Source organism: Sminthopsis crassicaudata, chromosome 5, assembly GCF_048593235.1.
Source record: "Sminthopsis crassicaudata isolate SCR6 chromosome 5, ASM4859323v1, whole genome shotgun sequence".
NCBI lineage: Eukaryota > Metazoa > Chordata > Mammalia > Dasyuromorphia > Dasyuridae > Sminthopsis > Sminthopsis crassicaudata.
The window spans coordinates 303,176,377-303,190,085 of record NC_133621.1 but is presented as its reverse complement, the minus strand read 5'-3'; the positions used below and the strand labels follow the sequence as shown (position 1 = coordinate 303,190,085).

The following is a 13,709-nucleotide window of genomic DNA, read 5'->3' as shown; positions in this document are numbered from 1 at the left end:
AATAACAAAGTATTTGTTACAACAGATTTGGAAACAGCGAAGTCGCTACATTGTAGCCCTGTTCCCGTCACGCGCGTTCTCCCTGCAGGCCGCCCTCACTCATCTGCGCTAAGTCTCCCATTCTTTGCTAAGGGAGCCGGGCTTGGAGCTGTTCCTCCTCCCAGCGAGCAGGTCGGAAGCGAACTCTTCCTGTACATGGATTTATTTCAACACTGGCCCTCTAACGTCCAACACGACTGACGCGACTTCACGATAACAACAGAATGAAAAATATTAATAAAATTTTTAATTAAAAAAAATCATCCTTTCTCTAGTTCTGAGATGGGCCAACTGAGGTTCAGGGACTCCCGTAAGTCCCAGGCAAGCCCTGGCCCCAGCTCTACCCGCGCCTGCGCACTGGACCTGCCTGGTGGGAGCTCCAGGGGTGGGGCTGACCCAGAGGAAAGTTTCCCCGGAAGGAGTCCTGAGGAGGCCGGAAAACCCCTGCGCCGCTCCTCCCGTTTCCAAGACGACGACACGGCTTGGTGACTAGACTTAGTGCGGGCTTTAGCTCGCAAAGGGTGCCCGGCAGAGCCCTGGGCAGGAGCGGAGCCCCGAAGGGACTGACCGCACAGTGGACGGTGAGGGCGACCCCGCCCTTCTCCCCGCACCTCCCCTCGGGCCCTTCCCCCACCCGTCCCCGCCCCTTCTGCTGTCCCTGCTTTTGCCCCCTTCCCTCTCAGACCTGCTCCTTCTCTTCCCCCCCAATTTCCCCCCCCCGTCTGTCATCTGGATCCCACACACCCACCTCCAATCTTCTTCGGGGTTAGGGAGCTGAGGGCCTTGAATGCCAGATTAATGGGGTGCTGGGGCAGTCCCAGCTCTTATCTCTAAACTCAAGGCGGATTTAAGCACATTTAAGCACATTTATTAAGTGCCAGAGCTATCTGGCAGCCCCCGGAGGGAGGAGCTGTGATTGCCCTCATTTACAGACACAGAAAGTGAGGCAGAGAAAGGGACTGGAGGCAGTGCTCAGTGCCCTGAGAGCACCCCCGGCTGGGGAGCAGAGGGCCTGGGCTCAGATGCCCCCAGGCTGGGTTCCGTGCCAGGGTCAGTGCCTGGCAGGTTGGGGGTCCCGCTGTGTGCCCAAGGTCGGGGTCCCTGATGGGATGCAGGCTGGCGGAGGGACAGCGCCCCAGCCAGGCTTCCTGGAGTACTTGGGGGTTACTCCGCCCCATCCTCACCTCTGCCCAGGAGCCTCTCTGGGCAGGATCTGTGGGGATGCGGTCAAGGGTCCCGCCCCTGGCCCAGGAGCTGGCGGTCACTCCTGCGGCTCGGCCCACGGGTGCTTTGTCCGAGGCAGGCTCAGAGTCATCGTTCTCGCTTCTGCGCCCCGCAGGGGCACCAGTGTGGCCCAGATCGGGCCTGGCAGCTGCTGTGGCAGAAGCTGCTGCCTCCTGAAGGACCCTGGGGAGGCACAGGGGCGAGTGAAGGTCCCGAGGGACCCTCCAGCCTTCCTGGGACATGGCCGCCACTGAGGGCCACTCGTCCCTCCCCCACCTCCTGCTTTAGCGTTGGTACCTGGTTGGGTGAGACGGGCAGCTCCTCGAGGGCAGGGCCGGCCTCGGCTTTTCTTTGGGCCTCGCACTCAGGCCAGGTTCTGGCCCACACCGGTGCTTGCTGAGTCTTTGCTGCCAGAGTGAGTCCTGGGCACCCCAGCTGCGCGGTCGTCCCCGCACTCCTCCAGGGTCACAGCGCCCATGGCAGGACGATAGGATGACTGGCGCTGGCCAGCGCAGGACCTCACGGCTCCCCTGTGGGACCAAGGCCTAAGGCCCACAGCGCCTGTTCGGCCGCCTTTGTGGCTGTCTGCGCAGACTGCTCTCCTCCACTCCCTATGCCTTGTCACATGCTTGGGGGGGACATCCCCTGACTGGCCAGGGCTCTGAGGCCTTGTGCATCTTTGACGTGATTCCACAGAGATGTAGCGCCCGCCTGGGCAGCAGCTTCCCGGAGCGCCAGGTGGGCACCTCTGGTGGAGGAGCAGCCCCGGAATGGGCTCTCAGCCCTCCCCTGGAGGGGCCGGGCCTTCATCCTGACGTCCCAAGTGCTTAATAAGTGCTCACTGGCCCAGCATTTCTGTTAAATGTTCTCGTCCCCGCCCCAGCTGATTCTGTTTTGTCGCTGCCTCAGTTAGACCAGGATGCACTCCTTTACTGTTGTCCTTGCTGTGGCCACTGAGTGTGTATTAGTTACACGGGAGCAGTCACTCCAGGCTAACAGTCCGGTGCCTGATTCCTGGCCCCAGCATCTGGAGAGAGCCCGATCCCGGCAGCCCAGAGTCCAGGAGGGCCGTGTGGCCTCAGACTGACCCAGAGGGGCCGGCATTCAGAGCCCAAGCAGTCTGAATGGAAGAAAAGGCTTTAATTTATCCCGGAAGACTCGGTCACCTCGCTTCCTCTGAGATGGCCCCGGGACGCTGCCGAGAGCACTGGACTTTGGATGCAGAGGGGCTGCTTCTGCCCAGACTGGCTGGAAACCGCAGACCCCCAGCCCGGCTCCTCAGGGCACCCGAGATAATACAAAAGTCCTTTGCTTACTCAGAGCTCAGGGTGGAAAGAGTGAAGTTATAGGGACAGTAATCCCGACACATTTCAATGGTGACTTAAGGTGGACTCACACATGGGACACGCTCTCCCATGATGCCTTTCTCAGCCATCCTGTCATTGCCTCCTGACCGTGGGCCACTTCCTTCTCCTTCCCTGTGCCTCAGTTTCCTTCCATGATTACAAATTTGGCTTGATTCCTTTTTTGGTGGAGGAGGGAGGAGGGATGTTGTGGCCTGTGATTTCATTAGTGGTGGGAGCAGGAGATTGGTCAGTGGGACAGAGGGGGTTGGGGGGAGTGGCTGAGACGGCCGGTTACACAGTCAGTTCTGTCCAGTTTGTCTAGTTTGGGGTTCTCGGCACTGCATTAACTGACGCTCTCCCCCATTGCTTTTTCTGATTCCTTTTTTTTAGGAGGAGACATTAGACGCGAGAACAAGGGACAGATAGCAGGCATTTGTTCACAAAGCGACTTAAATGGTATGTCTGGGGTTCCCTAGAGATTCTGTCCTGTCACCCCCACAGCAGCCCTGTCCAGTGAGAATCGATGCCCGGGGGGCCTGGGAACGGGTCTGGCAGGGCAAGGTCTGGGACTGGTCCTGGGGGGATTACAAAATGTCACAAGCTGCCCTCCGGGAGCTTACAGTCTAGGGAGGGAGAGGGCACACACACATGCAAACCCATACGCTCACCCACGCTCACCCATGCTCACTGACTAGTCAGAGAAGTCACAGGGCAGGACGGGATTAGGGAAGGAGCCTTTGGACTGTGGATAACAGGATCCGGGCGGGCAGAGGGATGGAGAGGCCCAGGGGAGCTGAAGGGCCTTCCCGGACCCACAGAGCATGGGGCAGAGCCGGGCCTCCCCTCCAAGACTGGGGTTCTGTCCAGGACCTTTGTCCCTGCAAAGGAAGGGAGGCCTGAGATGGGCTGGATCACTGCTGGAGACCTGGAGGTTATAGTGCTCAGTGGTGGGAGAGGCTGGGAGCAGTGGAGAAAGTGGGGGGGGGTCAGAAGGGCTGTTCCAAAAGCTTTTGAGTGTCCAAGAGAGGGGGGATGGGCAGCAGTCTGGGGAGGGGAGATCTGTGTTTGAATGAGGACAGACAGACCCAAAGACTGACCATATTGGGACACTGCCAAGAGCCACCATGAAAATCAGAGAAAGCAGCCCAGCCCTGAGCTCCCAGGTGTTCACGATCCCCCAGGCCTTGGGCCAGTCTGGAGCCTCCTCCCCATCCAATTGTACTTTCAGGAAGCCAGACCCTTTCTCAGCCCAGGCCTCAAGTTTCTTTCCCTCCACCGCCAGGGAGAACTCGCACTGAGAGAAGGTCCAGGATAGACTGGAAGGTTCCTCGCAGCCCCCTTGGCGGTAGCAGCCCACCAGGAGCCACGTGGGAATGAGTGGAAAAAGGGGAGCCTCCAGAGGCCTCTTGCTGTGAAGCGAGAAATGATAAGTAGGAGCGAGTCAGAGAAGGCTGGGCAGAACCAAGAGAGCGAGACGCACAGGCAGGGCTCCCCTACCCCCAGAAAGCTCACCACGGGGGGCCCGGGAGGGAGCCACTGAGCAGCCAGGCAGGGCTTCAGCGCACAGAAGGACTGCCTCGATCCAGAAGAGGTGTCAGGAAGGTCGAGGGCAGAGGAGCACGTGCACACACACACACTCATTCAGTCACGTTCAATCATATTGGACTCTGGGTGACCCCATTTGGGCTTTCTTGGCAAAAATACTGGAGCCCTTTCTCATTTCTTTGTCTGGCTCCTTTGCACTCATCTGCATTTATCAGTTTATAGCAAAGATCAGGATTTGCCCTTGTCCTTCCCAGTCTCTTTTGGAATGAAAGAAGCAGGTCTCATTTTATATATATGTATGTATGTATTTATATTTCTATATATTCACATACACACATAATATAGATAAATATGACAAAGAAAATAATATACTAACTATACAAGATTTTTCCCTTTATCATGACTTTGGGGGGTTAGTTCAGATTGTGTGTATGTGTGTGTTTGGTCTTGCCAGTCTCCATCCTGTCCTCAAGGGGTCTTTGAGCTTCCAGGGCCAGGGAGGTCTCCCAAATAGGGACAGAGTCCACCTTTTGTCATTGGGTGCCTGAGGGTTAGGATGCTGCTTCTCAGGCCTAAATTTGCACACTTGTTACCTGGCCTGTTTATGTAGAGGACCACAGATAGTGGGGAACACTGGGAAAGTAGAAGACCCTTCAGCCCAGAAGGAACCTCCTGACAGTGTTTGGTTCGGCTCCCCATCTCTCCCTAAGGGCTCTCAGCCTTCCTGAGAAGTCAGGGGCCGGTGACAACCTGTGGTGTAACTAAAGCAGGGTGATACTAAGTGGCAAAGAGACATCTACACATAATAGCAAGTTGTTTATGTGGTCCTGCACTCATGCACAGTGTGCTATAATTATATAAGGGCGTTAGGGTATATAAGGCTGAGAGAATTTAGCATAAACGACTTCCACCTTTGACCATCCACATGAGTCCTGCCTCTTCACTCCTCTCCTAAGACCAAGGACTTGGGATGGTATCTTTGAGATCCTGTAGTGAGCTAGTTCGGACATATTTATCCCACAGAGTTGATAGGAGGGTGATCTGAGATCATAGATCTGGAAATCTTTAGAAAAAGTTTCTAGGAATAACATGGTACAAATCCCAAATAAGAAATGCTTGTTGAAAACTTTGTTCTTTCCTCTTACCTTACACTTGCTTTTTTTCTGGAGTATAATTTAAATTTTTTCTTCATAGTTTGTTTCTGTTTTGTTTTGTTCTGTTTTTATGCTTGGGCAGAGTGATTTTTGTTTCAAAAGAAAATTCCAAAACAGAAGCCACAGGCCATGAGTAGTGAATTGTAGCCTTGGAGGAGGAGACGGAAGGTTTTAAAAACTGGAATTTGCCATAAAGGAAGCAATAAAACCCCATCTCGCACGGCTGAGGCTAGACTGTCAGGCCGGTCATCAGAATGAGAACTAATTTAAATTGCTGTGAAGTGCAAGGAATTTGAGAGATCCCATCCACTTCCATTTCCATTTGTCATTTTTAAAAACAACGCTTTGATGCGGGCTCTTTCCATCCATGAGCATTAATTTTGGCTCCTCCTGGGGATTCTTTTAATTTGAATAGTCGTCCTCCCCATGGGTTGCCCAATTCATACTTGAAACCTTGAATCCACCAGGGGACACTGGGCGGCAGAATCTGACCAGTTTGTCCCTGACTCTTATGACCTCCGGACTCCGTCCCTTTTTTGATGATCATTCATAGCCGAGTCACCAGATCAGGAGAGCTGGAAGGAGTTTTCAGATTTCACCTCCTGGCTTTGCTTGTGAGGAAACAGAGACATGGGGAGTCAGTCAGTCAGTGAACATTTGCTAAGTGCCCCTGTGTGCCAGGCACTGTGCCAAGAGCCAGGACTACAAAGGGAGGCAAAAGACAGACCGGGCTCTCCCAGTCTGTCCGGGGAGATCTTGAGCAAATGATCTAGAAGCAAGAGAGTTAAGGGAGTCTTCTGGTAGGAGGGGGTTTGGATGGGATGTTGAAGGAACACCAGAAAATGGAGAGGAGGACAGCCCAGAGGCTGGAGATGGATGCTCTTGAGGAGGGTAGCAAACAGACCAGTGCCCCTGAACCTCTGAGGCCGTGGTGCACATGAGGGTGCTGAGAGAGGGAGAGAGGGTAGGGCTCCTGACACTAGGTAGAGGATTTTATGTTTGATTCTGGAGCTGATAGGGAGCCACTGGAGTTTATTGAATTGAGGAGTGGGGTGATGCGAGCCTCAGTTTCCCCATCTGTAAAATGAGACAGGATAAAGTGCCAGGCCTGGAGTCCGGAAAACCTGAGTTCCAATTAGTCTCAGACTGAAGGTGTGACCCTGGCCAAGTAGTTTCCAAGTGGCAGATCACTCCAGTGTCTTTGCCAAGAAAACCCCAAATGGGGTTAGGAAGAGTTGGATGCTACTGACCCACAAGAAGAGGCCTTATTTTTCTGTGCCTTTGTGAAGTTGGGCAGCCACCTGCTGCCAATTTCTGCCATCAGTGCTCCCCCATGAGCAATGATGGGATGTGTAGGGGCACGCCTTCCCTCAATCCCGCCTCACCCAGGATGCTCCTGCTGGGCTCCAGATTCCCTTGGGTGCTTCTGCTGGGCTCCAGACTCATCCCGGGTGCTCCTGCCAGGCCCTGGACTCACCCTGAGTGTTCCTGTGGGCTCTAGACTCGCCCAGGCTGTTCCTTCTGGGTTCCAGATTCACTTAGGGTGCTCCTACTGGGCTCCAGACTCACCCCAGGTGCTCCTGCTAGGCTCTAGACTCACCCCATGTGCTCCTGTGGGCTCTGGACTCACCCTGTGTACTCCTGCTGGGCTCTGGACTCCCTTGGGTGCACTTGCGGGCCCTGGACTCACCCGGGTGCTCTTGTCAGGCTCTGGACAGCTGCCTTTTTAGCCGGGTGCTCAGGAAGCAGATGAGGGTGAAGGATCATTTTTCCAGGAATCTTATCTTTGTTAAGAACACAAGAGCTCCCCCAAAGGTCGTCTCATCTGACGCCTGCATTTTGCAGGTGGCTGAGCTGAGTCCCTGACTGTGAGGTGACTTGCCTGAAGGTTATTAACAGACAGGACTGGAGGGTTGCTCACAGCTCATATTTAGGGAGCTCGGCGAGCTTTATGCCGCCCGTGGCCTGCAACGGCTCTGAGAGGGAGACCACCCAAGAATTACCCCCATTCGGTGCAAGAGGAAACAATCCCAAAGTGGGGGAGCCCACAGCTAATGTTGGAGACAGAGCTTGAACCCTGAGTCCAGGGGGTGTCTTTCCTCTGCCTGGCTGCCTCCCCCCGAGGGGATCCAACGGGAGGGGGAGAGCAGGAGCCAGGAGGCCGCCCTGATCGTGTGCTCTCTCTCTTTCTCTCTCTCTAGGATGATGGCGGGCAAAGTGAAATGGGTGACAGACATTGAGAAGTCGGTGCTCATCAATAACTTTGAGAAGAGGGGCTGGGTCCAAGTGACAGAGAATGAAGACTGGAACTTTTACTGGTGAGCTGGAACTCCTCCCCACTTTTCTGTCTGGCCCTTCCCCTCCCTGCTGGTATGGGTGGCAGGAAGGCAGATTGCAAGGAGGCTGCCGGCCCTTCACAGAGGTGTACCCTCTGGGCCTCGCTGACCCGCCTGTAAAATGGGCTCATCGGACCCCGTGCCTGACAGGACTGCTCAGATAAAGCTCTTTGGGAGTGATGGAGAACTCCCTCCCCTTCTCAGACAGGTGGCGTCCGCCTGGAGAGCGCGGCTTGGGTCTCAGGGCCCGCTTCTCTTCCCAGGTAACCGAGGGCACTCGGAGGCAGCCATTTCTTGATGCTTTAGTTATTGGGGCTTTATCTGAGACAAGCGGCCTCGGGACTGTCGGCTTCTCAGCCCAACCCTGGGGTCGGTTGGCGGGTCTCTAAGCGCCCCCAGTCAGTCAGCGCGGTTTGTCATGCTGGCTGCGGACAGAGGGGGTCGGGAGGAGGACCAGGTGCTCTTTGGGGAGCACGGGGTGAGCAGACAAAGGGCAAGTGCAGCCTGAACCAGGGCTCGGCTTTGGGCTCTGGGCTCCGCACAGCTCCCCTCCCTCCCCTCCCTGCAGGAGTTTCCAAGCCATCCCTCCCACATCATCCCCAGTAATATCCAAGACCGTCCTGTGGGGAACAGAGCTGGAAAATGCTGGAGTCAGGAAGCCCCCCAGAGTGCCTGGAAATGGGGGCAACAGAGCCTTGGGGAGGGGCCCGACGCTTCTCCCGGTCCCCAAATGTGGGCCGACTGCTGGCAGCTTGTGGAGGCCCCAGACAGGGGGTTGGCAGAGGGACAAGGTCCCTTGGTCGGGAGCTTCCAGCTTCCCACGGTCTGCCCTCAGCGCTCGCCCTCTTAGGTGCCGGGAGCTCGGTAGGGTCCGGCCCGGGGTCCAGGCCGGCAGATCTAGGGCCAGAAGCTCCCTTTCCAGTGACCACGCTGACCCACGGTGTGGAGGCCACGCTCAGTGACGGGGCTGTGCTTGCGTTTCAGGATGAGCGTGCAGACGATCCGGAACGTGTTCAGTCTCGAGGCCGGTTACCGCCTCTCGGACGATCAGATAGTCAACCACTTCCCTAACCACTATGAGCTGACCAGGAAGGACTTAATGGTGAAGAACATTAAACGCTACAGGAAGGAGCTGGAGAAAGAAGGGAGTCCCCTGGCAGAGAAGGACGAGAACGGCAAATACATCTATTTGGGTTTGTAGCTCCTGGGCACGGCTTACTCCTTGGGCATCCCGCCTGCGGCCCATAAACTAGCCAGGCCTGCAGAGGGCCAGGCCGGACAGCCCCGGCAGGGCCAGAGATGCGCCCCTAGAGACCAGTTGTAGTCCTGTCCCCCAGATTGGACCTGAGCCAGCCAGGCCAGAGATATCTGCACATTATCCCCTGGGCCACAGGATGACCAAAGGTCAGAGCCAGGAGGGACAGAGAAAGGGTCCTTGTCAGAGCTGGGAGGGGCCTGAAAACAATGGATGTCAGAACTGGGATGGGGCCTTAGAACAGGGTATGTCATAGCTGGGAGGGGCCTTAGAACAGAGAATGTTGGACCTGAGAAAGGCCTTAGAACAGGGGATGTCAGGGCTGGGAGGGGGCTTAGAACAGGGGATGTCAGGGCCAGGAAGGGGCTTAGAACCGGTTTCGTCAGATCTGGGAAAGGCCTTAGAGCAGGGGATGTCAGGGCCAGGAAGGGGCTTAGAACAGGAGATGGCAGGGCTGGGAGGGAGCTTAGGACAGGGGATGTCAGAGCTGAGACAGACTGTAGAACAGGGAATGTCAGATCTGGGAAAGGCCTTAGAACAGGGTATGTCAGGGCTGGGAGGGGGCTTAGAACAGGGCATGTCTGGGCTGGGAGGGGGCTTAGAACAGGGCATGTCAGAGCTGAGAGGGACCTTAGAACAGGGAATGTCAGACCTGGGAAAGGCCTTAGAACAGGGCATGTCAGGCCTGGGAGGGGGCTTAGAACAGGGCATGTCAGGCCTGGGAGGGGGTTTAGAACAGGGCATGTCAGAGCTGAGAGGGACCTTAGAACAGGGAATGACAGATCTAGGAAAAGTATTAGAACAGGAGGTGTCAGGGCTGGGAGGGGGCATAGAACAGGGGATGGCAGACCTGGGAGGGGGCATAGAACAGGGGTTATCAGGGCTGGGAGGGGACTTAGAACAGGGAAAGTCAGAACTTGGAAAGGCTTTAGAACAGGGGATGTCAGACTTGGGAAAGGCCTTAGAACAGGGGATGTCAGGGCTGGGAGGGGGCTTAGAACAAGGGATGGCAGAGCTAGGAGGGGGCTTAGAACAGGGAATGGCAGGGCTGGGAGGGAGCTTAGAACTGGGGATGTCAGAGCTGGGAAGTGCCTTAGAACAGGGGATGGCAGACCTGGGAAAGGCCTTAGAACAGGGGATGTCAGGGTTGGGAGGGGGCTTAGAACAGGGTATGGCAGGGTTGAAAGGGACCTTAGAACAGGGGATGTCAGACCTGGGAAAGGCCTTAGAACAGGGGATGTCAGGGTTGGGAGGGGCCTTAGAACAGGGGATGGCAGAGCTGGGAGGAGCCTTAGAACAGGGGATAGCAGAGCTGGGAGGGGGCTCAGAGCAGGAGACAGAAGAGCTGGGAAGCACCACTGGGAATTAGTCTAAACCCTTCATCTTATTGATGCAGAGGCCCAGTCCTTGGGAGGGAAACTCCACTAAGCGAGGTCACAGGATCAGTTAGAGGCCCCTCTGGTTTCCCAGTTCTTGTCTTGTATCCCCCTTACCTGCTCCCTTTCCACCTCCCCAGTCCTTTTGTCTCCCCCCGGACTGCCACCATCATCCCCTCTCTAGGTCCTCAGATTCTCTCCCAGATAGTGCAGCCCCTTTAGGAGCCATGTTCTCCTCCCGCCCCCCCAGTATATCAGTCCCTGGTGGTCATTGAGCCTCCCCGGCTGCTGCCTCCTAGAGCTGGGGTCAGGAGCTGCAGGCCCTTCCGCCCTGCCCCCATCTTTCTCAGCCTGGAGCCCAGAGCCCATATCCAGGTTGCTGCTGAGGTCTCCTAGGAGGCCAGTGAGTCAGCGGGCAGCGGGGGCCGAGGCTGGATCACCCCGGGGCCTTCGGCTTTGGGCCTCCTCCAAGCTGTGCCCTCTCTGTGGCCCTACAGACTTCGTGCCTGTCACCTTCATGCTGCCTGCGGACTACAACTTGTTTGTGGAGGAGTTCCGGAAAAGCCCCTCGAGCACGTGGATCATGAAGCCTTGTGGGAAGGCCCAGGGAAAGGGCATCTTCCTCATCAATAAACTCTCACAGATCAAGAAGTGGTCCCGGGACAGCAAAACATCCTCGTAAGTGGGAGGGACGCCCGCCCCATACTGCCCTCCAGCCTCCACTGCCACCTGAAGTGGGAGGGGTTTAGCTGCCTGGGGAGTCCCCCAGGAAGGGAGCAGAGTTCAGGCCTGCCACCCTCCCTGGCCAGGAGCCTTGGGGCCCCTAGGGCCCTCTGAGCCTCCACAGCTCTCTCTGGAGTAGTCAGGGGGCCTGTCCCCTTCGAGCGGTCCAAGGTCACATGGCCCATTGTGGCCCTGAGCCCCTGCAGGCTCCCCTGGGCCCTTGGAGGAGGGAAGCACCAAGGCAGGAGGCACGGATCCAGGACCCCTGCCCAGGGTGCATGTTAGGGAGGGCCCCTGGGGGGCGGGCTTGAATCCAGGGCTGGCCCAAGGCCTGGGAAGTCAGGGCCCGAGGCAGAAGTGGCTCTGGGTGAATGGCCCGGCCCTGCCCCCGGCCTCCTGGGCTCACCCTGCCGGCCTCGTCCAGGTTTGTGTCCCAGTCGTCCAAGGAGGCGTACGTCATCTCTCTGTACATCAGCAACCCGCTGCTCATCGGGGGGAGGAAGTTTGACCTGCGCTTGTACGTGCTCGTGTCAACGTACCGGCCCCTCCGCTGCTACGTGTAAGAGCCTGGTGGCCCCTCTCCCCCCTGCGCCCTCGGTCTCTCTGTCTCTGTCTCTGATTCTCGTGTGTGTGTGTGTGTGTGTGTGTGTGTCTGTCTGTCTCTCACTTGTTAGTGCATGGGGGCTAGAACTCTCCCAGCCTGGGTCCTTGGTGTTTAGGGTGCAGAGGGGGCTCTGCCCGGGGAGCAGCTCTCCCGGGCCTGTGGACTGACTCCAGCCATCTTTGCAGGTACAAGCTGGGCTTCTGTCGCTTCTGCACCGTGAAGTACACCCCAAGCACCAGTGAGCTGGACAATATGTTTGTGCATCTGACCAACGTGGCCATCCAGAAACACGGGGTGAGTCCCTGAGCCCTGGCCCGCCTCCCCCTGCCCGGGCGCTTCCTCTGCCCTTCAGCTCCTCCTGTGGCCTCTTTGCACAGAGGGGACCGTCTGTCAGGGCCGGGGAGGGCCGGCGGCCCTGGCATGTAGCACTAAGAGTTGTGGAGTCCTTTATGTGGAGGACCGTGTAATCTCAGCAGGGCTCCCACGGGTCCTGTGGTCCAAGCTCCCAGGAGTCATAACGCCTCCTTATTGGGTGTTAGGAGCACATGGTCAAGTCCCCTCAGGGGAATACTTTCACTGACTGGGAACTCACTACTCTTCCTCTGCTTTTGGATGGCTCCCATCCTGTAGGAAGATTTTTGACCTCAAGCCATAATGCTAGTCAGCCCTGCCCACGCCCCTGGATCTGTTTGCTATGTCTCAATTGCCTGGGGGAGTCTGGGCTGGGGGAGCTTTTCTCTGCCAAAGGCCTTTTGGATGTTCAAAACCCCACCCACGGGCCATGCACAGGGATCACCTTGCCCCGGGAGGTTGTGGGAGCAGCTTTAGCTCATCCTCTCCTGCAGTCACCTTCCTTGTAAGGCCATGGATTCAATGTTCCCCACCCCTGGCCTAAGCCTTGTGGTCCCTCCGCCCTTTCTTCTCCAAGGCGGAAGTGCCTCGTACCTTCCCTTGGGTAAGTTGAAGGGCGCAAACCACCCTGCTTGGCCGTTTCCCTGCATATGAGGTCTCTGAGCGGGCCAGAGGGAGTTCCTTCATTTCTGATCTTGGGGAGATGTTCCTAGTCAAGGAAACCTAAATCTGCTCCTTGTAACTGAGATCAGACGATTTAGAGATGCTGGGAGCTTCAGCTTCCCCCTGAGGAGGAAAGGGAGACTTGCAGAGATTTCTGTTTGTCAGTCAGGAAGCATTTATTAAACACTTGCTGCATGCCAGGCACTGTACTCCATGCTGGAGACAAAAAGAAGAGGAAAATCAACACAGGTTCCACTCCCAAGAAGCCCAGGAGCTTAGAGCTGCAGGGGCCCTGGGGCTCAAATCATCCCTAAGGCCCAGCTTTGAGCCCAGGCCCTCTAGTTGGGCACCCGAAGGCAGCAGGGTGCCTCTCCATGGGCCCTTGGTTGGCAGAGGGGGCCCAAGGGGGTTTGGATAGGGCCTCAAAGGAGGAACTAGAAGTTTCTGCTGAGACCCAGAGAGAGACTTGTCCAAGGTGACACAGTGAGCGGCAGAGCTGGGCTGGCATCACTGCCCAGTCAGAGGGCCCCCAGATGGAGAATATGTTTACTTTGGTTTTTCTTGTTTGTTTTTAATTTTAGCTTTTTATTTACCAGATATACGCATGGGTAATTTTTCAGCATTGACAATTGCCAAACCTTTTGTTCCAACTTTTCCCCTTCTTTCCCTCCCCCCTGCCCCAGATGGCAGATAGTCCAATACATGTTAAATATGTTAGAGTCTAAAATATGTTTGCTTTGGACTGTACAAGTTTTCTGTAGTGTGAAGTGTATGTGTGTGAGGGAGAGACAGATGGAGATGGAGAGGAAGAAAGAGAAAGAGAAGGTGAGCGAGAGAGAGAGAGAGAAGGAGGAGGGAGAGGGCAAGAAGTACAGAGAAAAAGAAAAAGACAGGAGAAAGCGAGTGAGCAAGATCAAAACAGGCAAAGACAAAGACACGGAGAAAGAGAGAGGAGGGAGAGGGAGGGATAGAGAGAAAGAGAGTGAGAGAAAAGGAAGAAAAACATAAGAAGAGGCAGGGTCCAGATATGGCGGGCCCAGCCACAAGAAGAAAGGAGTGTTTTCTTGGCCAATTTTTGATGCCTCCTGACCCT

At 56.2% G+C, this 13,709-nt stretch overlaps 1 protein-coding gene across 1 annotated transcript in view; it reads left to right on the top strand.

Annotated features, from left to right (window-relative positions):
* The first annotated feature begins 485 nt into the window (after window positions 1–485).
* Window positions 486–13,709, top strand: part of TTLL1 (TTL family tubulin polyglutamylase complex subunit L1) — a 38,816-nt gene continuing 25,592 nt past the window's right edge. The window contains 8 exon segments of the mRNA XM_074271896.1: window positions 486–620; window positions 3,000–3,065; window positions 3,892–4,091; window positions 7,510–7,626; window positions 8,629–8,837; window positions 10,773–10,953; window positions 11,423–11,557; window positions 11,788–11,896. Coding sequence (XP_074127997.1) covers window positions 4,033–4,091; window positions 7,510–7,626; window positions 8,629–8,837; window positions 10,773–10,953; window positions 11,423–11,557; window positions 11,788–11,896 — 810 coding nt within the window. The 5' untranslated portion in view covers window positions 486–620; window positions 3,000–3,065; window positions 3,892–4,032.